The 25,720-nt window shown below is 48.3% G+C and overlaps 1 protein-coding gene across 1 annotated transcript in view; it reads left to right on the top strand.

Annotated features, from left to right (window-relative positions):
• slc24a5 (solute carrier family 24 member 5) overlaps positions 1 to 25,720 on the top strand; it is a 58,680-nt gene that overhangs the window by 19,573 nt on the left and 13,387 nt on the right. Inside the window, exon 7 of the mRNA XM_038814756.1 lies at positions 2,099 to 2,305. Coding sequence (XP_038670684.1) covers positions 2,099 to 2,305 — 207 coding nt within the window. The remainder of the gene's footprint in view (positions 1 to 2,098; positions 2,306 to 25,720) is intronic.

Raw genomic sequence — 25,720 nt, 5'->3', positions numbered from 1 at the left:
CAGCAGCACGGTTCAATTCCTGTACCAGCCTCCCTGAACAGGCGCCGGAATGTGGCACCTAGGGGCTTTTCACAGTAACTTCATTTGAAGCCCACTTGTGACAATAAGTGATTTTTCTTTGTGCCGCTGCACTGGAATGACATTCCACATAATGTTTGAACTCTGCAGGGCCTCTGCAGGGAAATAATGCCAACCAACCAACCTATGACCAACCAACCAAGTCCAGGAGTCCAGCCTGACCTCCGAGTTGAACTATAACCTAGTGCTGTTGCAGTAAAAAGAAAAACAGCGAATTAAGTGACATAATTGTAGAATTTGTGCTTCGAAAACATCGTCAATCACTGTTCAAATGAAAGTCAAAGATTTTGCTAATGTTGAAACATAAACTTGGACCAGTCGGCCTGCTATCTGTTGATGTTTTTGAGCTTGCTTTCCTTCAACTCTGAAGCTCTGAGATAAACAAGTCTATTAATAGAATTGGGCAAGGGGAGGGGTAAAACAAAATTGCTGAAGCGTTTGTCGAACATCTGCGCATCTTGGTGCCAGTAACCCTAAACTGGAAAGCTTGCTGGCTGAGTTTGTGATAATAGATCTTTTCAGTCAAGTAATAGAACAAAGTATTTGAGAAATTTAAGCACTAAATTGATGTAAATAACCATGGAAGGGTCAGGCCTAATTTATTTTTTTTAAACGGTAGGAAAATGGGGAGGCGTGCAAAACAAAACCGCAAAATAATGTAGATGCTAGAAATTTGAAGCCAGAACAGAAAATTCTGGAAATGCTCAGACAGCATGGGCGGGATTCCACCTAGCCCCCGAAACTGCGGAGAATTCCGCACTTGACGCCGGAGTGGTTGGCGCGGGTTCTCCCGCCGGCGTGAGGACTTAGTCCTCCAGAAGGGAGAATCCCGCTGCATGTGTGAACAGACGCAAGCCCTTTTCCAAAAGCAAATGATCATCAGGTTCAAAATCAAAACACAAGATGCTGCCAGAGGACATGCAGCATGTCCATAAAGGTGGAGAGTAGCTTAGCAAAGAGAGCAGAGCACCCGACCAGTGCTATACTTTGCCAGCATTTTGCTGTTTAAATTACGAACCTGGTCCCCAGATTTTTCCAACATTTATTTTCACGGCGCAAGAGACCATTCGGCCCATCGTGTCTGCACTGTCTCTCCGAATGAGCATCGTGACTTAGCGCCATTCTCCTGCCTTTTCCCCATACCCCTGCGCGTTGTTTCTAATCAAACAATCATCTAATGCCCTCTTGAATGCCTCAATTGAAACTGGTCCCACCATACTACCGGCCAGTGCATTCCAGACCCGAACCGCTCGCTGAAGGACAAAGGTTTTCTCTCACATTTGCGTCTTTAGCAAATCAGTTTAAATCTGTGCCCTCTCCTTCTCAATCATTTTACGAGCAGGGAACAGTTTTTCCTGAGCCACTCTGTCCAGCGCCCAAATGATTTTGAACACCTCTATCTGATCTCGGCTTGGCTTTTTTCTCTCCGAGGAGAACCGTCCTAATCGAACCTCAACTGAAGTTTCTCGTAGCCAGAACCATTCATCTCTCCCCTTTTACTCCGTTTTCCCATTACCCAAGTTATTCCCACATCCGTTGTTTCTTTCATCTGCTGAATTTCTTTTTATGACCTTCCCGTTGCTTCGTCTGAGATGTTTTGCCAAATCATTAAACAAATATTCCACTCGCATTTCTTGTTTCCTTCCCGCGATATGTTCTCATTTTTAACTATATTCAGTTTAGATTTCTGCTCCACATCAACCCTATATGCTGGCCTACCCTGTCTTGTTCCCAGCATTTTTAGATCCTTGCCGTTGTCAAATAAATGTATCCTTTTATGAGCTTGCTTACAGTATCCTTTTATGAGCTTGCTTACAATTTAAAGATATCTAACGCATTTCATCCAAAATGTTTGATCTGTATCTTCTCTAAATAAACCAGTCACAACTGAATTGAATGGCAGGATGTGAAGCAGTGGTGCTAACCACTATGCTACCATGCCGCCCATCATGATCTGTATGTTCCTTTAATGTTCGAATCATTATTTGACCAGGTTATTTTTTTTTTAACACATATACAGACGAATCTCCTGTTTTCGTGATGCCTGAATCAGATACAAAGCGAGTCATTTGGGTACTATCTCTTCCCATCGCTGTATTGCTGTACGTCACAATTCCAGATTGTCGCAGGGGTCAATGGAGAAAGTGGTTCATTCTAACATTTTTAATGTGTGCTGTGTGGATTTCTGGATTTACGTATATTTTAGTTTGGATGGTATCCATTGTAGGTAAGTACAATCTCCATTGTACCTAATTCAGTATGGTTCTCTTGGTGCAAAGAACATTTCAACGTTTTGCCGCTTGGTACTGTTTGTAAAAAGGCTCATTTTCCCCCCTGATTTTTATTACCCCTATATAAGCCTGGCTGACATTTACTCACTGGTCAAGTGTCCATTCCTGTTTCAAATTTTTCCGACCTTATCAGTTTTAATAAACCATTATGGAAACTAAAATTTGCAGTAATAGTTATCAGGTTATTAACTTTGGAATTCATACCAATGATCTTAAATTCAAGACTCTAACCCTACTCTAGAAAATTTTAGATAATGGAAAACGTGGCTGGGTTTCTTAACCACGAAGAGAAGGCACTAAACATAGAATCATAGAGAAATACAGCACAGAACAGGCCCTTCGGCCCACGATGTTATGCCAAACTTTTGTCCTAGGTTAACCATAGATTATCATAGAATTTTGGACACTAAGGGCAATTTACCATGGCCAATCCACCCAACCTGCACATCTTTGGACTTACAAACATCTGACCGTATACAATTGCCTTTGAGTGCCATGGGGCGGCAGCAAGGAGCTCTGGCTGTAAAATCGGCCGCCAAATTGAAAAGAATTATGAGTCATAGGAAGGTGATCAATCAGTACTGTGACAACCTCGTATAACAAAGAACAATACAGCACAGGAACAAGTCCTACGACACTCCAAGCCTGTGCCGATCACGTGTCCTATCCAGACCAACCGTCTGTATCCTTCTATAACTCATGTTAACCCATGAACCCATCGGTTCGTGTACCGATCCAGATAAGTCTTAAAGGTCGCTAACGTATCTGCCTCCACCACCTCACTTGGCAGTGCATTCCAAGCCACCACCACCCTCTGTGTCAAAAGCTTCCCACGCACATCTCCGCTGAACCTTCCCCCCCCCCCCCCCCCCCCCCCCCCCCCCCCTCCGCCCTCGCCCTGAACTTGTGCCCCCTTGTAATTTTCAATTCCGCCCTGGGAGAAAGCCTCCAACTGTTCACCCTATAGGTACCCCTAACAATTTTATAAACTTCTGTTAGGTTTCCCCTCAGCCTCCATCTCTCTAGGGAGAACAATCCCAGTTTATTCAATCTCTCCTCATTGCTGATACCCTCCATACCAGGCAACATCCTGGTAAACCTTTTCTGTACTCTCTCCAAAGCCTCCTCATCCTTCTGGTAGTGCGGTGACCAGAATTGGACACAGTATTCCAAATGTAGCCTAACCAAGTTCTACATAACTATTTTTGAGCTTTTATAATCGATACCCCGTCCTATGAAGGCAAGCATGCCATATGCTTTCTTTACCACCATTTCCAATGTGCTGCCACTTTTAAGGATCTGTGAACCTGCACGCCCAGATCTCTATGTGTCTCTATGCTCCTGATGGTTCTGCTATTTATTTTATAGCTCCCACCTAAAGTGGATCTACCAAAATGCATCACCTCGCATTTGTCCGGGTTAAATTCCAGCTGCCATTTCTCTACCCAATTTTGCAGCCTATCTATATCCTGTTGTATTCTCTGACAACCTTCATCAATATCCGCAACTCCTGCAATCTTAGTATCATCCACAAACTTGCTAATCAGTTCACAAGTTTTCTTCCAAGTCATTTATATATTACAAACAGCAAAGGTCCCAGTACTGATCCCTGTGTCACCACTAGTTACAGACCTCCATTCGGAAAAACACTCTTCCACTGCTACCCTCTGTCTTCTACAGCCAAGCCAGTTCTGGATCCATCCAGTTAGTTCAGCCCTGACCCCATGTGATTTAATCTTTTGCACCAGCCTGCCATGAGGGACCTTATCAAATGCTTTACTAAAGTCCATGTAGACAACATCCACAGCCCTTGCCTCGTCAATCATTTTTGTCACCTCCTCAAAAAACTCATTAAATTAGTGAGACATGACCTCCCTCATACAAAGCCATGCTGTCTGTTGCTAATAAGACAATTCACTTCTAAATGTGCATAGATCCTATCTTTGAGAATCTTTTCCAACATTTTCACTATCACTGACGTCAAGCTCACTGGCTTATAATTACCCGGATTATCCTTGCAACCGTTCTTAAGCATTTGTAATTTTCACAGTTTAACACATAATCTCTTAAACAACCGCCCGGGCCGACACACTTAAAGAAAGAAAGAAAAACCTACAGAACAACGTCCCCTGCTCCCTGTGCTCTATTCCCTAGCTACCCGTAAACTATATTCTCTGTCCCATTGTAACATTGCCATGCCTCCTGTTTTCCCCCCCCCCCCCCCCCCCCCCGCCCTTTACTGCTGACGTTCAGTTCTCCTTGAAGTAGTCTATGAACGGCTGCCACCTCAGAGTGAACGCTTGAATTAATCTTCTCAAAGCGAATTTAATTTTCTCCAGACTGAGAAACATTGCCGTATCACTGGCCCACAGTCCTGACTTCGGGGGCTCCGAGTCTCTCCATCGCAGCAAAATCATGGGACAGTGGACTGGTCCATATTTAAGAACTCTGCGACCAATATAAATAAGTATGCCACCACTGACTCCATCAGCAAATGTGTGGATGACTGCGTACCAAAGAAAGCAGTACGTACGTTCCCCAACCGGAAACCATGGCTCAATCGCGAGATTGACTCCCTACTGAAGGACAGATCTGAGGCGTTCAAGTCAGACGACCCTGACCTATACAAGAAATCCAGGTACGACCTCCGCAAAGCCATCCGAGATGCCAAGAGAGAATATCAAACCAAGCTAGAGTCACAGAACCCTTGGAAGGTGACGGGCCCGGATGGGATCCTTGGTCGTGCACTCAGAGCCTGCGCGGACCAGCTGGTAGAGGTATTCATGGACATCTTTAACCTGCCCCTACTCCACTCCGAGGTCCCCACTTGCTTCAAGAAGACCACCATCATACCAATGCCAAAGATGAACCAGGCAATGTGCCTCAATGACTACCGTCCGGTGGCCCTGACTTCAGTCGTAATGAAGTGCTTCAAGAGGTTGATCATGAAGCGCATCACCTCCATACTCCCAGAACGCCTTGATCCATGCAATTTGCATATTGTCGCAACCAGCCCACAGCAGACACCATTTCCCTGGCCCTACACACATGCCTAGAGCATCTCGATAACAAGGACTCCTACATCAGACTCTTATTTATTGACTACAGCTCCACCTTCAACACCATAATCCCAGCCAAGCTCATATCAAAGCTCCAAAACCTAGGACTTGGCTCCCCAATCTGGAACTGGATCCTTGATTTTCTGACCAACAGACTACAATAAGTAAGAATGAACAACAACACCTCCTCCACAATAGTCCTCAAAACCGGGGCCCTGCAAGGCTGCGTACTTAGTCCCCTACTCTACTCACTGTACACACACGACTGCGTGGCAAAATTTGGTTCCAACTCCATCCACAAGTTTGCTGACGATACGACCATAGTGGGCCGGATCTCTAATAACGACGAGTCAGAATACAGGAGGGAGATAGAGAACCTAGTGGAGTGGCGTACCGAAAAAAATCTCTCCCTCAATGCCAGCAAAACTAAAGAGTCGGTCATTGAATTCAGGAAGCAAAGTACTGTACACACCCCTGTCAGCATCTTCAGGGCTGAGGTGGAGATGGTTAGCAGTTTCAAATTCCGAGGGGTGCACATCTTCAAAAAATCTGTCCTGGTCCACCCATGGCGACGCTACCACCAAGAAAGCACAACAGCGCCTATACTTCCTCGGGAAACTACGGACTTCAGCATGTCCACATTAACCCTTAACAACTTTTACAGATGCACCATAGAAAGCATCCTATCTGGCTGCATCACAGCCTGGTATGGCAACTGCTCGGCCCACGACTGCAAGAAACTTCAGAGAATCATGAACACAGCCCAGTCCATCACATGAACCTGCCTCCCATCCATTGACTCTATCTACACCTCCCGCTGCCTGGGGAAAGTGGGCAGCATAATCAAAGACCCCCTCACACCCGGCTTACTCGTCTTCCAACTTTTTTCATCTGGCAGGAGATACAGAAGTCTGAGAACAAGCACGAACAGACTCAAAAACAGCTTCTACCCCGATGTTACCAAACTCCTAAATGACCCTCTTATGGACTGACCTCATTAACACCACACCCTGTATGCTTCATCCGATGCCGGTGCTTATGTAGTTACATTGTATACCTTGTGTTGCCCTCTTTTGTATTTTCTTTTATTCCCTTTTCTTCCCATGTACTTAATGATCTGGTGAGCTGCTCGCAGAAAAATATTTTTCACTGTACCTCGGTACACGTGACAATAAACAAATCCAATCCAATCCAAATCAGTCTCCGGGCCACCAGGGAGGAGAAGGCCAGAACATCGGCCTCCATCAACCCCTTGGCCCCCGGATCCTCCGATACCCCAAATATTGCCAATTCTGGACAGAAACGGCCCTAGGGTTGCTGGCGCCCCGGGCAAGCTGAACTTCGGCGCCCTTCGGGGGGGGGGGGGCTCCGTTCACCGGGGGGGGGGCTCCATTCGCCGGGGGGGGGGGGGCGGAGTGACCTGGTACATGATCGGGACCCACCAATCGGCGGGACGGTCTCTCTGTCGCAGGCCTCCTTTCTTCCACCGGCGAGCCTGGATCCATCCGCCATGTTTGTGCGGGGCGGCCACCGCGCATGCACTGGTTGGCACCGGCCCAACTGCGCATGCGCCGGGTCTCTGACGCCGGTCACGCACTCCTTGATGGCGCCCCCAGCACATGGCGTCCCGGGCGACAGCCCAGTTGCCGGTACCTTGAGCCGGCCCTGATTCTGGACTCGGAGTTACCCTACTTTCCAGGACCTCTGACATAACTGATGGAACCATCAATTCAGCGAACACGTGTAGTTGGATCTGAACAGCGGCTTTAATACACTTACAACAGAGCCAGCATATTCGTCGTTAAACTTCAGATGAACTGGCAGGCTGGCTCTAAGGCACTGATCTTTATACATCGGTCCCAGGGGGAGGAGTCCTGGGCGGAGCCAAGGGAGGAGCCCAGTACAAACTCTCGTGTACTCCCAGAGCGACTCTCCCTGGTGGTCGGATAGTGCAACTGCACTTACAATGGTGGATAGTGAACATATATACACGGAGTTATATTGGCAACTATATACAGCATTGATCTTACAACGGGTAGATAACGAACATATATACATGGAGTGATATTGGCAACTATATATAGTGTGAATCACATTCACCACATTCACCCCCTGTTAAAAAAATCAAGTCCGGCGGGGGTGATGGCTCAAAGAGTCAGTTTGTCCGGTGGACGAATTGTCCGTTTTGATCTGCGGAGCACCGGGATTGCAGCCTCTTGCGGTGGCTGGGCGGGCGTCGAGGTCTGGGGTATGGTTGCCGGCTCCGGGGCGAGTCTTGTCCGAGCCTCATACACCTCCTGGTCGAATGGAGACTGGGGGCGCGGGGGGCAGGCTGGTGCTGGCGCTCGGGACTGGTGGGGTGAGCTCGCAGAATCGGGGGCGCAAGGGGGCGGCCGCATAGGGAACGGGGAAAGGAGTTCCTCGGTGGGGGTAGATAGGGGGCTGGATCCAGCGGGTGCCAGGTCCCGGAGGGATACTGTGTCCTGGCGACCGTCCGGGAACTCAACAAATGCGTACTGTGGGTTGGAATGAAGCAGACGCATCTTTTCAACAATGGGGTCGGTCTTGTGCGCCCTGACGTGCTTCCTTAGGAGAATCGGGCCTGGCGTCCTCAGCCACGCCAGAAGTGAGACCCCTGTGGTAGTGCCCCTGGAAAAAATGAAGAGCCGCTCGTGGGGGGTTTGGTTGGTAGCTGTACACAGGAGGGATCTAGTTGCGTGGAGCGCGTCAGGGAGGACTTCCTGCCGTTGGGAAACGTGGAGCTTCCTGGACCTGAGGATCAGTAGGACGGTCTTCTAGACCATCGCGTTCTCCCTCTCCACCTGTCTGTTCCCCCTGGGGTTGTAACTGGTAGTCCTGCTCGAGGCGATGCCCTTGTCGAGCAGGTACTGACTCAGCTCGTCACTCATAAAGGACGCACCCTGGTCGCTGTGCACGTAGCTGGGGAAACCGAACAGGATGAAGACACTATGCAGGGCCCTAATGACTGTGTGGGAGGTCATATCGGGGCATGGGATGGCAAAGGGGAATCGGGAGAACTCGTCGATAATGTTAAGGAAGTAAATGTTTTTGTTAGTGGATGGGAGTGGCCCTTTGAAATCGATCACAAGGCGTTCAAAGGGCCTAGAAGTCTTGACCAGGTGGGCCCTGTCTGGTCTATAGAAGTGCGGTTAGCACTCCGCACAGATCGGGCAGTCCCTGGTGACCGCTTTTACCTCCTCGTTGGAGAAAGGCAGGTTACGGGCTCTGATGTAGTGGGCGAGCCGGGTGACCCCTGGGTGGCAGAGGTCATCGTGGATGGCTTTTAGGCGGCTGATTTGCGTGCTGGCGCATGTCCTGTGGGATAGGGCATCCGAGGGCTCGTTGAGCTTCCCCGGTCGATATTTGATATCGTAATTGTAGGTGGAGAGTTCAATCCTCCACCGAAGAATTTTGTCATTTTTAATTTTGCCCCTTTGCGAGTTGTCGAACATGAAGGCGACCGACCGTTGGTCGGTAATGAGGGTGAACCTCCTACCTGCGAGGTAGTGCCTCCAGTGTCGGATAGCCTCCACGATGGCTTGTGCTTCCTTCTCGACTGTGTCAGAGTTCTGAAGCGGATAGAGTACGGGAGAATAATGCAACGGGCCGCCCTGCTTTGTTTAAAGTGGCTGCAAGCGCTACCTCTGAGGCGTCGCTCTCAACCTGAAAGGGAGTGGATTCATCCACCGCCCGCATGGCTGCTTTGGCGATGTCGTCCCTGATGCAGCTGAAGGCCTGGCGCGCCTCAGCAGACAGGGGAAATAGTGTGGCCTTGAAGAGTGGGCGGGCTTTGTCCGCATATTGGGGGACCCACTGGGCGTAGTACGAAAAGAGCCCAAAGCACCGTTTGAGGGCCTTGGGGCCATGGGGGAGGGGGAGTTCTAAGAGGGGGCACATGCGGTCGGGTCTGGGCCCAGGACTCCGTTCTCCATGACGTAGCCGAGGATGGCTAATCTGTTTGTGCGGAACACGCATTTCTCCTTGTTATATGTAAGGTTTAATTTTTGGGCAGTCTGGAGAAAATGGTGGAGGTTGGTTTCGTGGTCCTGCTGGTCATGGCCGCAGATGGTAACATTATCCAGATACGGAAGCATGGCCGCAGCCCGTACTGGTCTACCATTCGGTCCATTGCTCGTTGGAACACCGAAACCCTGTTAGTGACGCCGAAGGGAACCCGGAGGAAATGGAAGAGGCGGCCATCGGCCTCGAACGCCGTGTAGTGGCGGTCCTCCGGGCGGATTGGGAGCTGGTGGTATGCAGACTTCAGATCCACCGTGGAAAATACCCGATATTGGGCGATCTGGTTTACCATGTCTGCAATTCTGGGGAGGGGATATGCGTCTAGGAGCGTAAAGCGATTGATGGTCTGGCTATAATCGACGACTATGCGGAATTTTTCCCCGGTCTTGACGACCACCACCTGAGCTCTCCAGGCACTGTTACTGGCCTCTATGATCCCCTCACTGAGCAGCCTTCGGACCTCCGTTCTGATAAATACCCTATCCTGTAGGCTGTATCGCCTGCTGCGGGTGGCTACCAGTTTGCAATCCGGGGTGAGGTTGGCAAAGAGAGGAGGGGGGGGGGGCGATGCGCAGCATGGCGAGGCTGCAGATAGTGAGTGGGGGCAGGGGCCCGCCGAAGCTGAGGGTGAGACTCTTGAGGTTACATTGGAAATCCAAGCCTAAGAGGAGTGGCGCGCAGAGGTCGGGCAAGACATACAGTTTAAATTTGGAATAGCTAGCGCCTCGAATCGTTAGCGTTGCTGTAGTGCGGCCTTGGATTTGGATGGAATGGGAGCCCGAAGCGAGGGCGATAGTTTGGTTGACGGGATAAATAGGGAGGGAACAGCGTCTTACCAGCTCTGGGTATATGAAGCTCTCTGCTCCCGGAGTCGAAGAGGCACGACGTGTTGTACCCGTTGATCTGGACCTCCGTCATCGAATTTCTCAGCAGCTTGGGGCGAGATTGGTCGAGGGTGACCGCGTTGAGTTGCGGGCCGTGTGGTGGGTGCCCGGGGGAGTTGAATTCTTCCAATCGGGCGTCCTGTCGAGTAGATGCCGCTGCGTTCTGGCGAGCTTGATGCAGGAACATTGCGCTGAGTTGCGGGCCATGTGGCGACTGCCCGGGGAGGCCGTACTCCTCCGATGAGCTGTTTGAGTCTGGGGATGCAGCTAGGGCCCGTGGATCGCACGTGGAGGGTGGTGAAGAAGATGGCGTCCAAGATGGCGGCCCCCATGAATCGCACGTGGCCGTCCGCATGGTGGAGGTTTGCCAAGGTGGCGGCCCCCATGCATCGCACGTGGCGGGAGGGGGCGGAGCCTGAGCGTAGGCCGCCGCGTTTTGGGCCCTGCGGGCCTGCTGGAGATGGGGGCGATATTTTTAGACTGTTGGAGTGTTGAGGGCTGGGGCCCTTCTGCCGAAGCACACTCTAGCATAGTGGCCTTTCTTCCCGCAGCTGCTGCAGGTCGCGGATCGGGCTGAGCAGTGCTGCCGCGGGTGCTGGCTTTGTCCACAGAAGTGGCAGGCTGGAGCAGTTGAATAACTGGTTTGGGGAGCTGAATAGTGGCAGGCTGGAGCAGTTGAATAACTGGTTTGGGGAGCTGAATAGTGGCAGGCTGGAGCAGTTGAATAACTGGTTTGGCGAGCTGAGTAGCTGGCTGGGGGAGCTGAGTAATTAGCTGGAGCAGCTGGATAGTTTGAGTAGTTGACTGGGACAGTAGGACCGGCTGTGGCAGCGCGATAGCTGGGGGGCTTTGCTGCACAGGCTTGGGGGGTCCTCGGGTCGGGGGCCCATGCGGGGTTAGCGGGGTCCGCGGGAAACGAGTTGAGGCTGCGGAAGGAAACTTCCATCGTGATAGCAGCCTCTACGGTAGTCTCTAAGCCCTGGGCCCCATTTTCTAATAGTCTCTGGCGTACATAGCTAGATCGAAGGCCCGCTACAAAAACATCCCGCACAGCAAGCTCCCTATGTTCGGCCGCGGTTACGGCCTGGTAATTGCAGTAATTTGAGAGATTGTTCAACTCGCGTGCAAATTCAGCTAAAGTTTCAGTAGGCCGTTGTCGGCGAGTTGTGAGCACATGGCGGGCAAAGACCTCGTTCATGGGCCTAATATACATTTTGCCCAAAATCCCCAGCGCTGCGGTGTAGGAACCGGCTGGATTTATTTGTGTAGAAATTCTGTGGCTTACCCTCGCGTGCAGTCGGCTGAGCTTTTGTTCCTCCGTAGTTTCAGCTGTGCTGATTTCGGCCAGGTAGGCCTTAAAACATTTCAGCCAGTGGCAGAAGGTTTCTTTCGCCTCTGCATCCTGCGGATCGAGTTCTAGACGTCCTGGTTTTAGAGCGGATTCCATGCTTTACTTCGTCAGCTTCATAAGTGTATTAAATTGATGGAACCATCAATTCAGCGAACACATGTAGTTGGATCTGAACAGAGGCTTTAATACACTTACAACAGAGCCAACCTATTCGTCGTTGAACTTCAGATGAACTGGCAGGCTGGCTCTAAGGCACTGATCTTTATACGTCGGTCCCAGGGGGAGGAGTCCTGGGCGGAGTCAAGGGAGGAGCCCAGTACAAACTCTCGCGTACTCTCAGAGCGACTCCCCCTGGTGGTCGGATAGTGCAACTGCACTTACAATGGTGGATAGTGAACATATATACACGGAGTTATATTGGCAACTATATACAGCATTGATTTTACAACGGGTAGATAACGAACATATATAAATGGAGTGATATTGGCAACTATATATAGTGTGAATCACATTCACCACAATAACATCCGCAAATCCCTGCCAGAATCACCTCAATTTCAGACATGCGCAAAACATATATACATGGTTTGCCAGGCTACCCTCACACCACCCACATCCTCAAAGAACCTGCTCATCCGGGCTATCGTTATGTGGGCTCTGTGGATCACCTTGAACTGATCAAGCTACGTCTTACACACAACGAGGATGAATTGACTCTCTTCAGGCCTTTTTCTCACAGCTCGAATTCTAACTCCCCACCCAGCTCCTCTTCCCCCTTCCTCTACCCACTTCCTCTTCACCTCCCTGATAGGGGCCCCTTCCCACTCCTTCAACTCCTTATATATCTCCGAGACCCTCCCCTCGCCAACCTCTGTTTTTGACATCACCTTATCTTGTAACCCCTTCAGGGGGAGGCAAGGGAAGCCAGTAACCTGCTTCCGGACAAAATCCCATACCTGGAGGTACTGAAACCCGTTCTCCCCCCGGCAAGTCAAACTCTTCCTCTAATGCCTCCTCAGTAGGGAAACTATCCTGAATGAATAAATCCCGCCGCCATCCCCTATAGCCCCCATCCAACCCCTCCCCCCCCCCCCCTCCCCCCCGGGGCAAACCGGTGATTGTTACAAATTGGTGACCACACTGAAGCCCCCTCCAATCTCATGTGTTGCCTCCATTGCCCCCACACACTTGCCCCCATACCCTAAGGGCTCCACAGGGCTTGTGGAGTACTGAGCCGGCGAAAATGGCAGGGCCGTGATGCACTATCAATTGTACGAAAGACTCGGATTGGTACAACAGAGGCTTTATTACAGTCAGATGCGTGGCCTCCTACTGCAGCTGACAGAATGGCTGATCAGGAGGAGTCATGCATATTTATACGGCTCCTTGTGGGCGGAGCTAGCCGGCAGGGGCTACCGGCTAACCTGTAGTATAGGTACTACTGTACATCCCCTAATACAGGTTAACACAGCGGATCACCACATTCACCCCCTGTTAAAAAAATGATTCCGGCGGGGGTGGCGTGGAACTATACACAGCATTGTGAATTATTTACAGAGGGGAGGGGAAAAGGTATATGTCCATCTTGTAGTCTGGTGCCCGTCAGAGGTTAAGCCTGTCCGGTGGTTTGACAGTTCACTGGGAGCGACGTAGCGGTGGTGGCGATGTCGGTGCTGGCGGTGTTGGCATCGACGACGTTGGTGCTGGCGGTGTTGGTGCTGGCCAGTAGTTGGATGACTCCGGGAGCGTGCCGAAATCTTCCTCGTCCTCTAGTGTGGGCAGGGGAAGGAGGGATGGATCTGGTCGGGCTGATGCTGGGAGCGCCGGGGGAGGGGAGGGTGGCACGTGGGTGGGGAAGTGTGTGGGAGTGGAACCCGAGGGAGCCAGGTCCCTGAGAGAGATGGCAGCCGTCGGGGAACTCCACATAGGCATACTGGGGGTTGGCGTGGAGCAGGCGTTCCCTGTCCACCAAGGGGTTCGCCTTGTGGAGTCGGACATGCCTACGTAGTAGAACCGGTCCTGGAGCTGCGAGCCAAGTCGGGAGCGACACCCCGATTGTGGACTTCCTAGGGAAGGTAGAAACTCATTCATGGGGTGTGTTATTTGTGGTGGTGCACAGTAGAGACTGGATGGGGTGCAATGCATCCGGGAGGACCTGCTGCCAGCGAGCGGCTGGGAGGTTTCGGGACCGTAGGGCCAGCTGGACGGCCCTCCAAACCGTCCCGTTCTCCCTCTCTACCTGCCCGTTTCCCCGGGGGTTGTAGCTGGTTGTCCTGCTGGAGGCGATAACCCTGCTGAGCAGGAACTGACGCAGCTCACCACTCATGAATGAGGATTCCCAGTCGCTGTGGATGTAGTCTGGGAAACCGAACAGAGCGAAGATGGATTTGAGGGCCTTGATGACGGTGGCAGACGTCATATCCGGGCATGGGATGGCGAAGAGGAACCTGGAGAATTCATCGACTACACTGAGGATATATGTGTTGCGGTCGGTGGAGGGGAGGGGCCCTTTGAAATCCACGCTGCTGCGTTCAAATGGGCGGGACGCTTTCACCAGGCGCGCGCGGTCTGGCCGGTAGAAGTGCGGCTTGCACTCCGCACAGACCTGACAGTCTCTGGTGACTGTCCGTACTTCCTCGACGGAGTAGGGCAGATTGCGGGCTTTGACAAGGTGGCACAATCGAGTGACCCCCGGGTGACAAAGGCTGTCGTGCAGGGCACGGAGCTGGTCTACTTGTGCGCTGGCACATGTACCTCGAGAGAAGGCGTCTGGAGGCTCGTTGAGCTTGCTGGGGCGATACAAAATCTTGTAATTGTAGGTGGAGAGCTCGATTCTCCACCACAAGATTTTATCATTTTTGATCTTGCCCCGCTGCGTGTTGTTGAACATGAAGGCTACCGACCGTTGGTCAGTGAGGAGAGTGAATCTCCTGCCGGCCAAGTAATATGGGGCAAGATGACGGCGCCCACGGGCCGCACGTGGACTGGGGGGAGAAGATGGCGGCGCCCACTGGTCTCACTTGGCCCTGGGAGCAGAAGATGGCGGCGCCCATTGTGCGATCGGCTGGGGAAAGGGGCAAATTCGGGCACGATAGCGGCGACTGCGGGGGCCCTTCTTACCGCAGGATTTGCAGGTGGCGGTGTGGGCTGCGCAGCGCTGGCAGGGGTGCTTCTGCTGGCCGCAGAAGTAGCAGCGTGGACCCCCAGAGTGCGTGGTGTGGCGGGCAGCGCAGGCATATTGAGCAGGAGTGGCCCCAGTCGGGGGGGGGGTCATTTGCGGGGTCCAAGAGGAGTAGGAGGGGTGGGCCGCGCGGCGAGCGGGGTAGGACTGGACGTTGCGAGAAGCGACCATCATGGAGAGTGCTAAAGCTTTCGACTCCGCTAGGTCGAGCATGGCCCCTTCAAGCAGTCATTGTCGGATGGGGTCCGACGCAATCCCCGTCACTAATGCGTCACGCATGAGGAGATTGGAATGTTCCATGGCCGTGACGGCCTAACAGTCACAGTCCCGTACGAGTGGGATAAGAGCCCGCCAGAAGTCTTTGATCGACTCACCAGGTAGTTGTACGCGAGTGGCGAGTACATGCCTTGCGAAGAGAGTGTTCCTCTTCTGAACGTAGTTCTCTTTAAGGAGTGCCATGGCGTCTGCGTAATTCGGAGCATCCTGGATCAGCGGGAACACGCTGGAGCTCAACCTGGAGTATAAAACTTGAATCTTCTGAGCTTCCATCGGCGCGGGGGTCTCAGCATTGATGTAGGCCTCAAAACAAGCCAGCCAGTGATTAAAGTCCTTTCTGGCATCTGGCAAGTGCGGATCTAGCTGCAGGCGATCTGGTTTGATCCTGATGTCCATAATGCAGAAAATCTGACTAGTAAATTGATGCACTATCAATTGTACGAAAGACTCGGATTGGTACAACAGAGGCTTTATTACAGTCAGATGCGTGGCCTCCTACAGCAGCTGGCAGAATGGCTGATCAGGAGGATTCATGCATATTTATACGGCTCCTTGTGGGCGGAGCTAGCCAGCAGGCGCTACCAGTGAACCTGTAGTATAGGTGCTACCGTACATCCCCTAATACAGGTGCACACAGTTAACACAGTGGATCACCACAGGCCCCCATCAGTAACGCCTCCAAACTCGTACCATTACAGGATGCCGCTTCCAATCGCTCCCACAACAACCCCTTCCCCACTACCCACTTCCTGACCATCGATATGTTGGCTGCCCAGTAATAGTTAATAGAGCTCAGGAGAGCCAAGCCCCCTCTCCGCGACCCCGTTCCAGGAGTGTCTTCTTTAATCTTGGTATTTTACCTGCGCAAACCTTCTTAAAATAATGGTACAACATTGGCTATCCTCCTGAGATCTCACCTGTGGCCAATGAAAGATTTTTGTCAGAGGCCCAGCGATTTCATCTCTTGTCTCCCTCAGTAATTTGGGATATATGCCATCTGGCCCTGGGGATTTGACTACCTTACTGCTTTTTCACACACCTAACACTTCCTCCCTCATAATAACGACCTGTTCTAAAATGTTTACACATCCCTCTGAGACACCACCAATCAACATGTCCATCTCCTTTGTGTGAATACCATTGTAAAATACTCATTAAGGATCTCTCCAGTTCCTTTGGTTCTACGCATAATTTCCCTCCTTTGTCCTTGAGTGGACTGACTCTTTCTCTAGCTACCCTCTTGTTCCTAATATACGTATAAAATGCCTTGGGATTCTCCTTGTCTCCAAGGACATTTCATGACCCTTTTATACTCTCCTAACTCCCTGCTTGAGCTCTTTTCTACTTCCCTTGTATTCCTCAAGTGCTTCATCTGTTTTTAGTTGCCTATATTTAAATTATGCATCTTTTTTTCTTTTTGACAAGATTTGCGGTTTCCCTAGTCATCCTTCTTCATCCTTTTTACCGGCACATGCCTGTCCTGCACTCCCATCAACTGCTCCTCAAAAGACTCCCATGTGCCAAATGTGGATTTACCCTCAAACAACCTCTCCCAAACAACAGCCTCCAAATCCTGCCTAATCTGGCAGTAGTTCGCCTTCCCTCAATTTATCACCTTAACCCTAGGACAACACTCGTCCTTTTCCATGAGTATCCGAAAGCTTACGGAATTGCAGTCACAGTTCGCCACATGTGTCCCCACTGCAACTTTGATGACCTGGCTGGGCTCATGCTTTAGTACTAGGTCCAATATAGCCCCTTCTCTAGTTGGATTATCCACATTTGTTCCAAAAATACCTTATTGGACACCTTTAACAAACAAATTCCTCACGATCCGGACCCCTTGCCCTCAGGGAACATGGAAAACCTGCCAAGAGGAAGGGAAGGAGAGCTCACCGGACACTGGGACTTGCACAGTTTGGAAATCTACAGGCTTAAAATGTCAGTGATTGTATTTCACTGAACTACGCTTGCAAGTAAAAACATATTGGCATAGCTTTACCCTGGACCTTGTACAAATGGAAATACTTTTCCACAATTTGCTTTATTGTCCCCAATATTCATTGACACAGCAAGAGGTGAATAAAAGGATAAGTGACTCTGTTGTAGTTGCTATTGTTATGTTTGGTCCCTTGTACTTTAAAGATGAACTCATCAAACACTTCAATCTGTCCAACCAAGATCCTTTTATTATGTCTCAAGCAGCAGGATGGCAATCTGATACAGAGCATGTTATCATGGAGTCTGCTATTCCTCTGGAACTTGCAATTCTGCTGACCTGTTATATGTCTTATTACCCTCTATCTCGTGTTCTTCTCGAGATAGCCGGATGAGCCTCTCTTTATATACAGGTCCCCGGTCACATGACCTTGGTCTTGAAACCGCATGTTGTGTCTGTACTGCCACCTGCTGGTTGGAGGTCTCACACCATCCAACTATGATATGGCCCGTAGGCATATCACCACATCCCCCTTCCTCACAAAACATTTAATATAAAATTCTCTTTACAGGAAACATTACATTTTACATATTATGCAGACAAGGCATATCACTTATACAGTAAGCAAGTTTGACAGAAAGTGTCCATTTGCATTCTGTGCAGAAAAAAATGTTTCAAATCGGTGTCCACTTCTGCAGAGTCAGGGACACTTGCTGGCTTTGTGCTTGTCTTGCGCTTCGCCCGGTGCTGTTGAAAGGCCTTTGCCCATTTCTACGGCCTCATCAGCATGCTGGATCACCCAAGTTTCTGGTGCCAGCAGGGAGGATGGAACCATGCTTGGTGGTCTCACCTCACCTTGGCTTGCTGGATCATCGGGCTTGGTCGTCATCACTAGAGATATCTATGGCTTATGGTTGAGCTGATCCAAGCCCTGGGTCTTCCGGACAAAACTCACGGTGAGCTGCATAATGATACGGTCATTAGGTCGCCTTCAGGATCAGGGTCAGAGTCGCCGAATAATCTTACCTCCGCATCACCTCACTCAGTCTCTTCAGCGATGTCCTCCCAATCGTCTTCTGTTGCCGCCTGCTTGGGAGTGCGTCATTGGAGCCATTTCCAGAACTTGGGGTGGGACATCATGTATCTCCGAGGCCAGTTTCTCTACAATCGGTACGATTTCTTGAGCTTCTGTTTCTCTCAATGGCTGATCGTCAGTAGCATCGGCAGCCTTCAATTTTGTCTCTGCCATCTCAAAACTCCCACTCTTCACACACTCTCCAGAGAGTCCAACATGGTCCGGGCGTCCCCTGTGACCACCGCGTGATTGCTTGCAGACCACCGGAGGCTTGTCTCTGGAGCCTCGTGTGCTGCTGGTGAAGAGATGGACAAGCAGTTAATTGTGTTTAGCATCTGTCTCACCTTCATCATCGTCAGTAACGTCAAACAGTTTCTCATGATATTCAGCTCCGGATTCGGCAAGACCGTCTGTCTTTGCACCTATAACTGTGCACACGGAATTACATGCTTTTGAAATAGGGCGCCAATTTCAAAACCAGCCTTTTGCTTGGCCGCCATTTCTGAGCTTAAACTTCCACTCTGTGGAATGTGAGTGGGCCTGAAAAAGTTGTAAAAAGATTCCTTGGATGTGGTTCTTTTTGCTGTTGTGTGATTGCTCGGGCCCCTGTGGTTTGGTTTCGTTCGACTTTCTTGGACTGTTACATTTTGCCGTCCCTCCAGTTGACTGTGGATCCGATGATCTGTGACTCATCCATGTACTGTTTCAGCGGCTGTGAATCCACCTGATGCACTTTACTTATCACCTCATTCGTAAAGTATTCATTAGGCCCGAATGCAAACTCCAGAGTGAAGCTCCACGGCTTTTTATTCTCTGTCCATTTAACACTCGTATCAAGCAGATGCTCTAATACGGGTTCACCATCTCCTCGTCTGATGCCATTGAATCGAAGCACGTTCTTCAAGACTGTTGGCCAGAATTGTAGAATACTCACCGGCAATTCTGTCCCTTTGCCTGGTTTGTCGTCTTCCAATAGGATTTCTTCTAAATCCTCATACATTGTGCATACCGTAATGCCTTGCAGTGATTCACTGTGTACTGGCGACCAGCTATCTCCTAGGAGATTTAACTGCTCGACTAGATTGAATGATTCACACGATTTTAAACCAATCGCTGAGTCTACATCCAAGCCAATGATATGAAAAAGTATTGTGTGCTTTATAGCTGCCACGGAGAGCACAAATTTCACAAACGTTGAAAGTCTCTAGCATTCTGGTGCCGAAGTCTATCATGATTCCTGGCCGATGCGCAAGTTTCGCTTCACATTTAGCTGCTGTAAAATATGCCGATTTACTAGGTTCATTAACGTTTTACGGTCAAAGTCACACAATGAAATTATCATTGGACTGTTTTGATTTGATTTGATTTGAGTACGGACGTGAAATTGTTCAGAACCTTCTGGTTGTCTTCATGCTTTGTTCTGATTGCGCTTCCATCTTTGTTTCTGTTCACCAAATGGTTTCTCGGCGCGATGCAGTCAATGTAAAATTACTCTTCTGTGTCCATTTCATCTACGGCATGCACGGCTCATGCATGATCTATGGTGGAATTTTGCAAAGTGCCCAACACAGCCACACCTGGAACAGGCTTTTCCATATGCCGGGCATTGCCGTGGGAGATGTTGAGTGCCACATTTTTGGCACAAGGTGGCACAAGGTGGCGCAAGCTCCTGATGGCCGCTTAAAATGGCCGCCCGCACTGGGACCACATTTCTTTATGACGCGAATCTCAGCATTAATGGCGCTGGCTTCTTCATCCACACCAAACGTTTTGAGCAGAGTGCGCCTATTCTTTGTGCAGCAATCTCGTCACCTGGCAAATCTTCACTGTTTTTTGCAGTACTAGATCTTCCTCCTGCAATCGTATCACCTGAAGGTTATCATCACGCACACCATATTCAATTTGGGCGTGAATTAACGAGGATTTTAAGTCACCAAAGTTACATGACTGGGCCTCCAGCCTCGGGTCTGTGACAAAACTATCAAATAATTCGCCAGGTCTCTGGGTACGCATACGAAACATATAACGCTCAAATGTTTCATTCTTCTTGGGGGAGCAGTGTTTATCTAAGCGTTTCATTACTTCATCGAAGCTCTTCCGATCCCTCTCACTTTCAAAGACAAATGAGTTATGTAGTTTGAGTGCTTGTGAATCTGCCAATGTTAGGAGCAACGCGATTCGCCTTTGATCAGGCTGGGCCTGGAACTGCCGTTTGAATAGCTGCCAGTTCTCACCTACGTTGCCGGATGTCTGAAGCTGGGGTGGGGGCCCTCAGTCCGTCCATCTCGAGCTTCAACATTTTTACATGTTGGGTCGCCTCAGGTTGTAGTTCACCAGGACAGTCTTCCAGCCGAATGCCTAACATTGTCACTGCCGTTGCCAACCTCAAATCTTTACACCTGGTACCATGTTGTGTTGGTCCCTTGTACTTTACAGATGAACTCACCAAACACTTTGATCTGTCCAACCAAGATCCTCTTATTGTGTCTTGCTCAGTAGGATGGCAATCTGATACAGAGCACGTTAGCATGGAGTCTTGCTACTTCTCTGGAACTCACAACTTCTGCTGACTTGTCACATGTACATTGTATTACCCTCTCTCCCGTGTTCTTCTCGAGATGGCCGGATGAGCCCCTCTTCTTATATACAGGTCCCCAGTCACATGACCTTAATCTTGAAACCGCGTGGTGTGTCTGTACCGCCACCTGCTGGTTGGAGGTCTCACACCATCCAGCTATGATCTGGCCCATAGGCATATCACCAAAGCTGTGCAGAATGTCAATTGATATGTCTATGGTTTCCAACATCCTGATCCATGGGGAACAGGCATTAAACAAACTGTGAAGTCTGAATTTGAGCATAATGGTGACAATGCTGCACTACTCTTTAGATTAGATGTTTTTGGTGGTGTTTGAAGGATCAGGTTGGCCCGGGTATAGGAAGAACACCCTTTCAAATAGCAGCATGTGATATCTAGCCACCTGAAAAGTCATTTATCTGACGGCACCTCCTGAACTTCCAGCACTCATTCAGTGGAGCAGTACAATTAGAAAACCATTGCATTGTCCCATTTCATGAAGCCCTTTGTGCATTTCGATTGTGCGGTACACAAGGACTGCATCAATGCACCCAACTCTCTAACATATAGTTAAAACCGGCAGTGCTGGATCTACTACTGGGGTTGCCACACTGTGCAAGTAGATGGAGAAGGGCCTTCATTTGAAGATTTAAACGTGTCCTTAACCAGTCTTTAAAATTTTAAACTGCGGTACATTGCCAGTGTTTTTGTTTTTCTTGCAAGTCACATAAACTGGCTATTCTGTTGTAAATTAGTTGGGAACAAACTACATTGATAAAAGTTTATACATTCGAGTAAGGGCCCAACGTGAAACATTAGCAAGTCTCGAACAATTCCCGGCACGGAAAATCATTATTGTAAAACTTGAATGAGTACTCAATTGTGGACGTTATTTCATGGTCTTCCTCTTGAGAAATATCAGAGAAAGTGTGGACCTCATAAGCTGTGAAGGTTGGTATGCTGTACCAAAACATGTGACATCAACTGACTGGGAATCGGAAAATAAGGTTATTGTGCTGAGATTGTAGTCATGTGACAGCTGATCAAAACTTGAAAAGTTAACTTGTAAAGAACGTATTTACTTGATGTAAGATCTGTATAGAATCCCCACAGCGCAGGAGGCCATTTGGCCCTTCGGGTCTGCACCGTGTTTTGTTATGCTCTTGACGTAGCATAAGCTGCATCCTTGATGTGCACTCTGACAAAGGAAGGTTCAGACTTGGAGATAGCTTGAACACATTTATTAAACTGTTAACGATTCTCCTACTTGGATTCGACTCTCCTGTTAATCCTGCTGTAGCTACTCAGACTGACGAACCAGTCTGCTACAATCCACGTGGTGGGTGTGATGTTCAATCAACCCTGTGTACTCATTAAGTGTCTCCACTGGAAAGAGGAAGATCATGTGTGCCGTGTCCTTTTATATGGGTTGGTGTAATGCCCTCCTGTGGTAGTGTCACCTCTGTGTGTGTCTTGAATGCCCATTGGTCGTATCCTATCTTACTGGCCTATTAGTTGAATGTCTGTGTGTCATGTCTCTGGTGCTCCCTCTAGTGTCTAGCTAGTTATTTACATTAACCCCTTGTGTATTTACAGTGATGCATATTGTTATGGGAGAGGTGTTTTCAGAACCCCAAAATGTATTATGAGTCCAACCAACGTTTAATGGATTGTTGCTTTTGAAGCACACAGCTTGTTCCCTAGGTGTGGTATTACAATTATGGACATGTGGTTTTTAAAACAAAACAATGTTTATTCCATGAATTTAACTTAACCTTTCAAAATAAACATTGGATCTCTTAACACCCCTTACTTCAAAGATAACCCCAAAAATAATACAACACGACCCAATCCTGCAAACTTTTCTTTTAAACCTCCCTAAAGACTTCAACCCTTCAAAAATAGGAGCACAACAGGTTACATTCAATATATTTATAGTCTTTGGATTTGCAGAAATCACCAGACCAGCTCTTTTCCTTCCTGCAGCTCTCAGCAAACCAGCCAGGCACTTTTCAGCTGCTCTCTCAAACTGAAACTAAAAACTTCAAAATGGCTGAGCTAAAAGCCCAGCTCCACCCACACTCTGACCTCACGGCATTTCTTAAAGGTACATTGCTGAAACATCCATTTCTTAAAGGCACTCTCACATGACACCTCCCCCCCCCCCCCCCCCCCCCGCCCCAGCAAGGAAAAAAAACCCATCAACTTCAAGATGGTTTCATTTTTCACTTTTGCACCATCCACTAAGAAATGCACACAGTAAATATACATTTTCATTTAAAGAAAACAACACACTCAAACAGGCATAATAATATAGTCAATTTTTCTTTGTTCTTCTTCCTTCAACCGAAAATCTTCTCGATTGACAGTCTCTTTGAACAAGAAAGTCTCTGCACGATCCATCCATTCCTCTACTCCTCGGCATTTCTCTTTAGAACCAGATACTTTAGTTCAATCTGACCACAGAGCCCCTTGCAATTCTCCAATACAGGAACATTGGCTACCACAGCTTTCAGGCAGTTAAATGCCTGTCGAAAGTCCGCTGTCCATTGAATTTTTGGCGTTTCTTTAGCAAGTCCATCAGTGGAGTAATCACGCCACAAAACGTTTGCACAAATGTTCGATCAAATCCACTTATGCTAAGAAATCGCATTATTTCCCTTTGTCTTGAGGGTATCGGAAACTCCGCAAGGAAAGTGATTCGGGCTTCTCCAAATTCACTTTTGGCTAGGTTCATCACCAAACCCACCTCCTGAAGTCGATCGAAGAACTCCATACGATGTTTTAAATGTTCTTTCCATGTCTGAAAGTTGGAAATAAAAGCAGATAGTCCCATTTTCTCAATGCAATCCTTCAAATGTGGGATAGGATAAGAGTCTGTTCTTGTAACTGCATTCACCTTTTGATAGTCAACACACAACCGTTGGGTACCGTCTGGTTTAGGTACCATCACTATGGGTGAGCTCCATTGGCTGCAACCCACTCCAATTATGCCATTTGTAAGCATACTCTCAATCTCTTTGTCAACCTGTGCCAATTTTAAAGGGTCAAGTCTATATGGATGTTGTTTGATCGGAACAGCATTTCCCACATCTACATTATGTATAGCCATTTTAGTACTTCCCAATTTATCTCTACAAACCTGCCCATGTGAAATCAATAACTTTTTCGGGTCAGTTTGTCTTCCTCTGGAAGGTAACTCAACAATTTATCCCAATTTTTAAGAACATCCTCATTTTCCAATTTAATTTGAGGTATGTCAAATTCACAGTCATCTGGATTCGGTTCGTCACTTTGAGTTAGAATCATTAAAACCTCCCTTTTTCTCTCCTTCCCTTTCAAAGTACCTTTTAAGCATATTTACATGACACACTCGGTGAGTCTTCCTTCTATCTGGTGTTTTTACCACATAATTCACCTCACTTAATTTACTTTCAATCTGATACGGTCCACAAAACGTAGCTTTTAAAGGCTCACCTACCACTGGTAACAATATTAAAACTTTATCCCCACTGACAAAACTACGAACTTTGGGTTTCTTGTCCGCTACCTGTTTCATCACATTTTGTGCAACTTTCAAATGTTGTCTAGCCAACTCACCTGCTCTATTTAATCTTTCCTAAAATTTGACACGTAATCCAATAGTGTAATTTCCAATTTCTCACCCACCAATTTTTCCTGAATCAATTTAAGTAGTTTTCTTACCTCATGACCAAAAATTAGTTCAAAAGGACTAAATTTGGTAAACTCATTAGGTGCATCCCTAATTGCAAACAATAAAAATGGGCTTCCTTTATCCCAATCCTCTGGATCATCTTGACAATACGCCCTCAATATTGTCTTTAATGTCTGATGCCACCTTTCTAACGCTCCCTGCGATTCTGGATGGTATGCAGTTGATTTAAATTGTTTTATTCCTAAGCTATCCAAAACCTCTTTGAACAACTTTGAAGTAAAATTTGATCCTTGATCCGATTGAATTTCTGTGGGTAGTTCATATCTAGTAAAGAATTTAAGTAACTCCTCCACAATCCTTTTAGCTGTAATATTACGTTCTGGATGGCCTCTGGAAACCTAGTAGACACATCCATTATAGTCAAAAGATATTGATTCCCAATTTTTGTTTTAGGAAGCGGTTCTACACAATCAATTAGGACCCTCATAAAAGGTTCCTCAAATGCTGGAATGGGTATTAAGGGTGCTGGTTTTATCACTGCTTGAGGTTTCCCTATCACTAGACATGTGTGACATGATTGACAAAATTTAACTATGTCTTTATGTAGTCCAGGCCAATAAAAGTGTTTCTGGATTTTAGCTTGAGTTTTCCTTATTCCCAAATGACCTCCCACTGGTACCTCATGTGCAACTCGCAACACCTCCTTTCTATACCCTACCGGCAATACTACTTGATGAACTTCTGCCCACTTCTCATTTGCCTGCATATGTAAAGGTCTCCATTTTCTCATCAAGACATCACTTTTACGGTAATAACACTCTGGTATACTCTCCGATTCCTCTTCCGTATATGCATTCTGATATATCTGTTTTATTTCTACATCTTTCTGTTGTAACTCCGCCAATTTTCCTCAGCTAAAAATATCCGCCTCATCCTCCTCCTGTTCTTGTTCTTTTTCAACCATCTGATCAAACATCGTTTCTGATAATTGAACTTCAACTTCATCTTCACTCTTTGTTTTCTCCTTTTGTCTTAACCTGTGACTTTGCGACCTTGTTACTACACAATCCGGAAAAACCCCAGGATATTCGTCCTTCAACACTTCAGTTGTCTGATTTTCCTCTGGTTTATCAACCACAGTAGGCATCACTCCTACCTGCGATCCAGCTATATCATTACCCAAGATAAACTGTATTCCTGGACAAGATAGTTTCTCTATTACTCCTACTACCACTTCACCACTCTTCACTGGACTTTCCAACCTGATCTTATTTAATGGAACGCTACTCCT

The sequence above is a fragment of the Scyliorhinus canicula genome, chromosome 12 (genome assembly GCF_902713615.1).
Source record: "Scyliorhinus canicula chromosome 12, sScyCan1.1, whole genome shotgun sequence".
In the NCBI taxonomy this organism is placed as follows: domain Eukaryota; kingdom Metazoa; phylum Chordata; class Chondrichthyes; order Carcharhiniformes; family Scyliorhinidae; genus Scyliorhinus; species Scyliorhinus canicula.
This window is presented reverse-complemented; position numbering and strand designations above follow the sequence as displayed.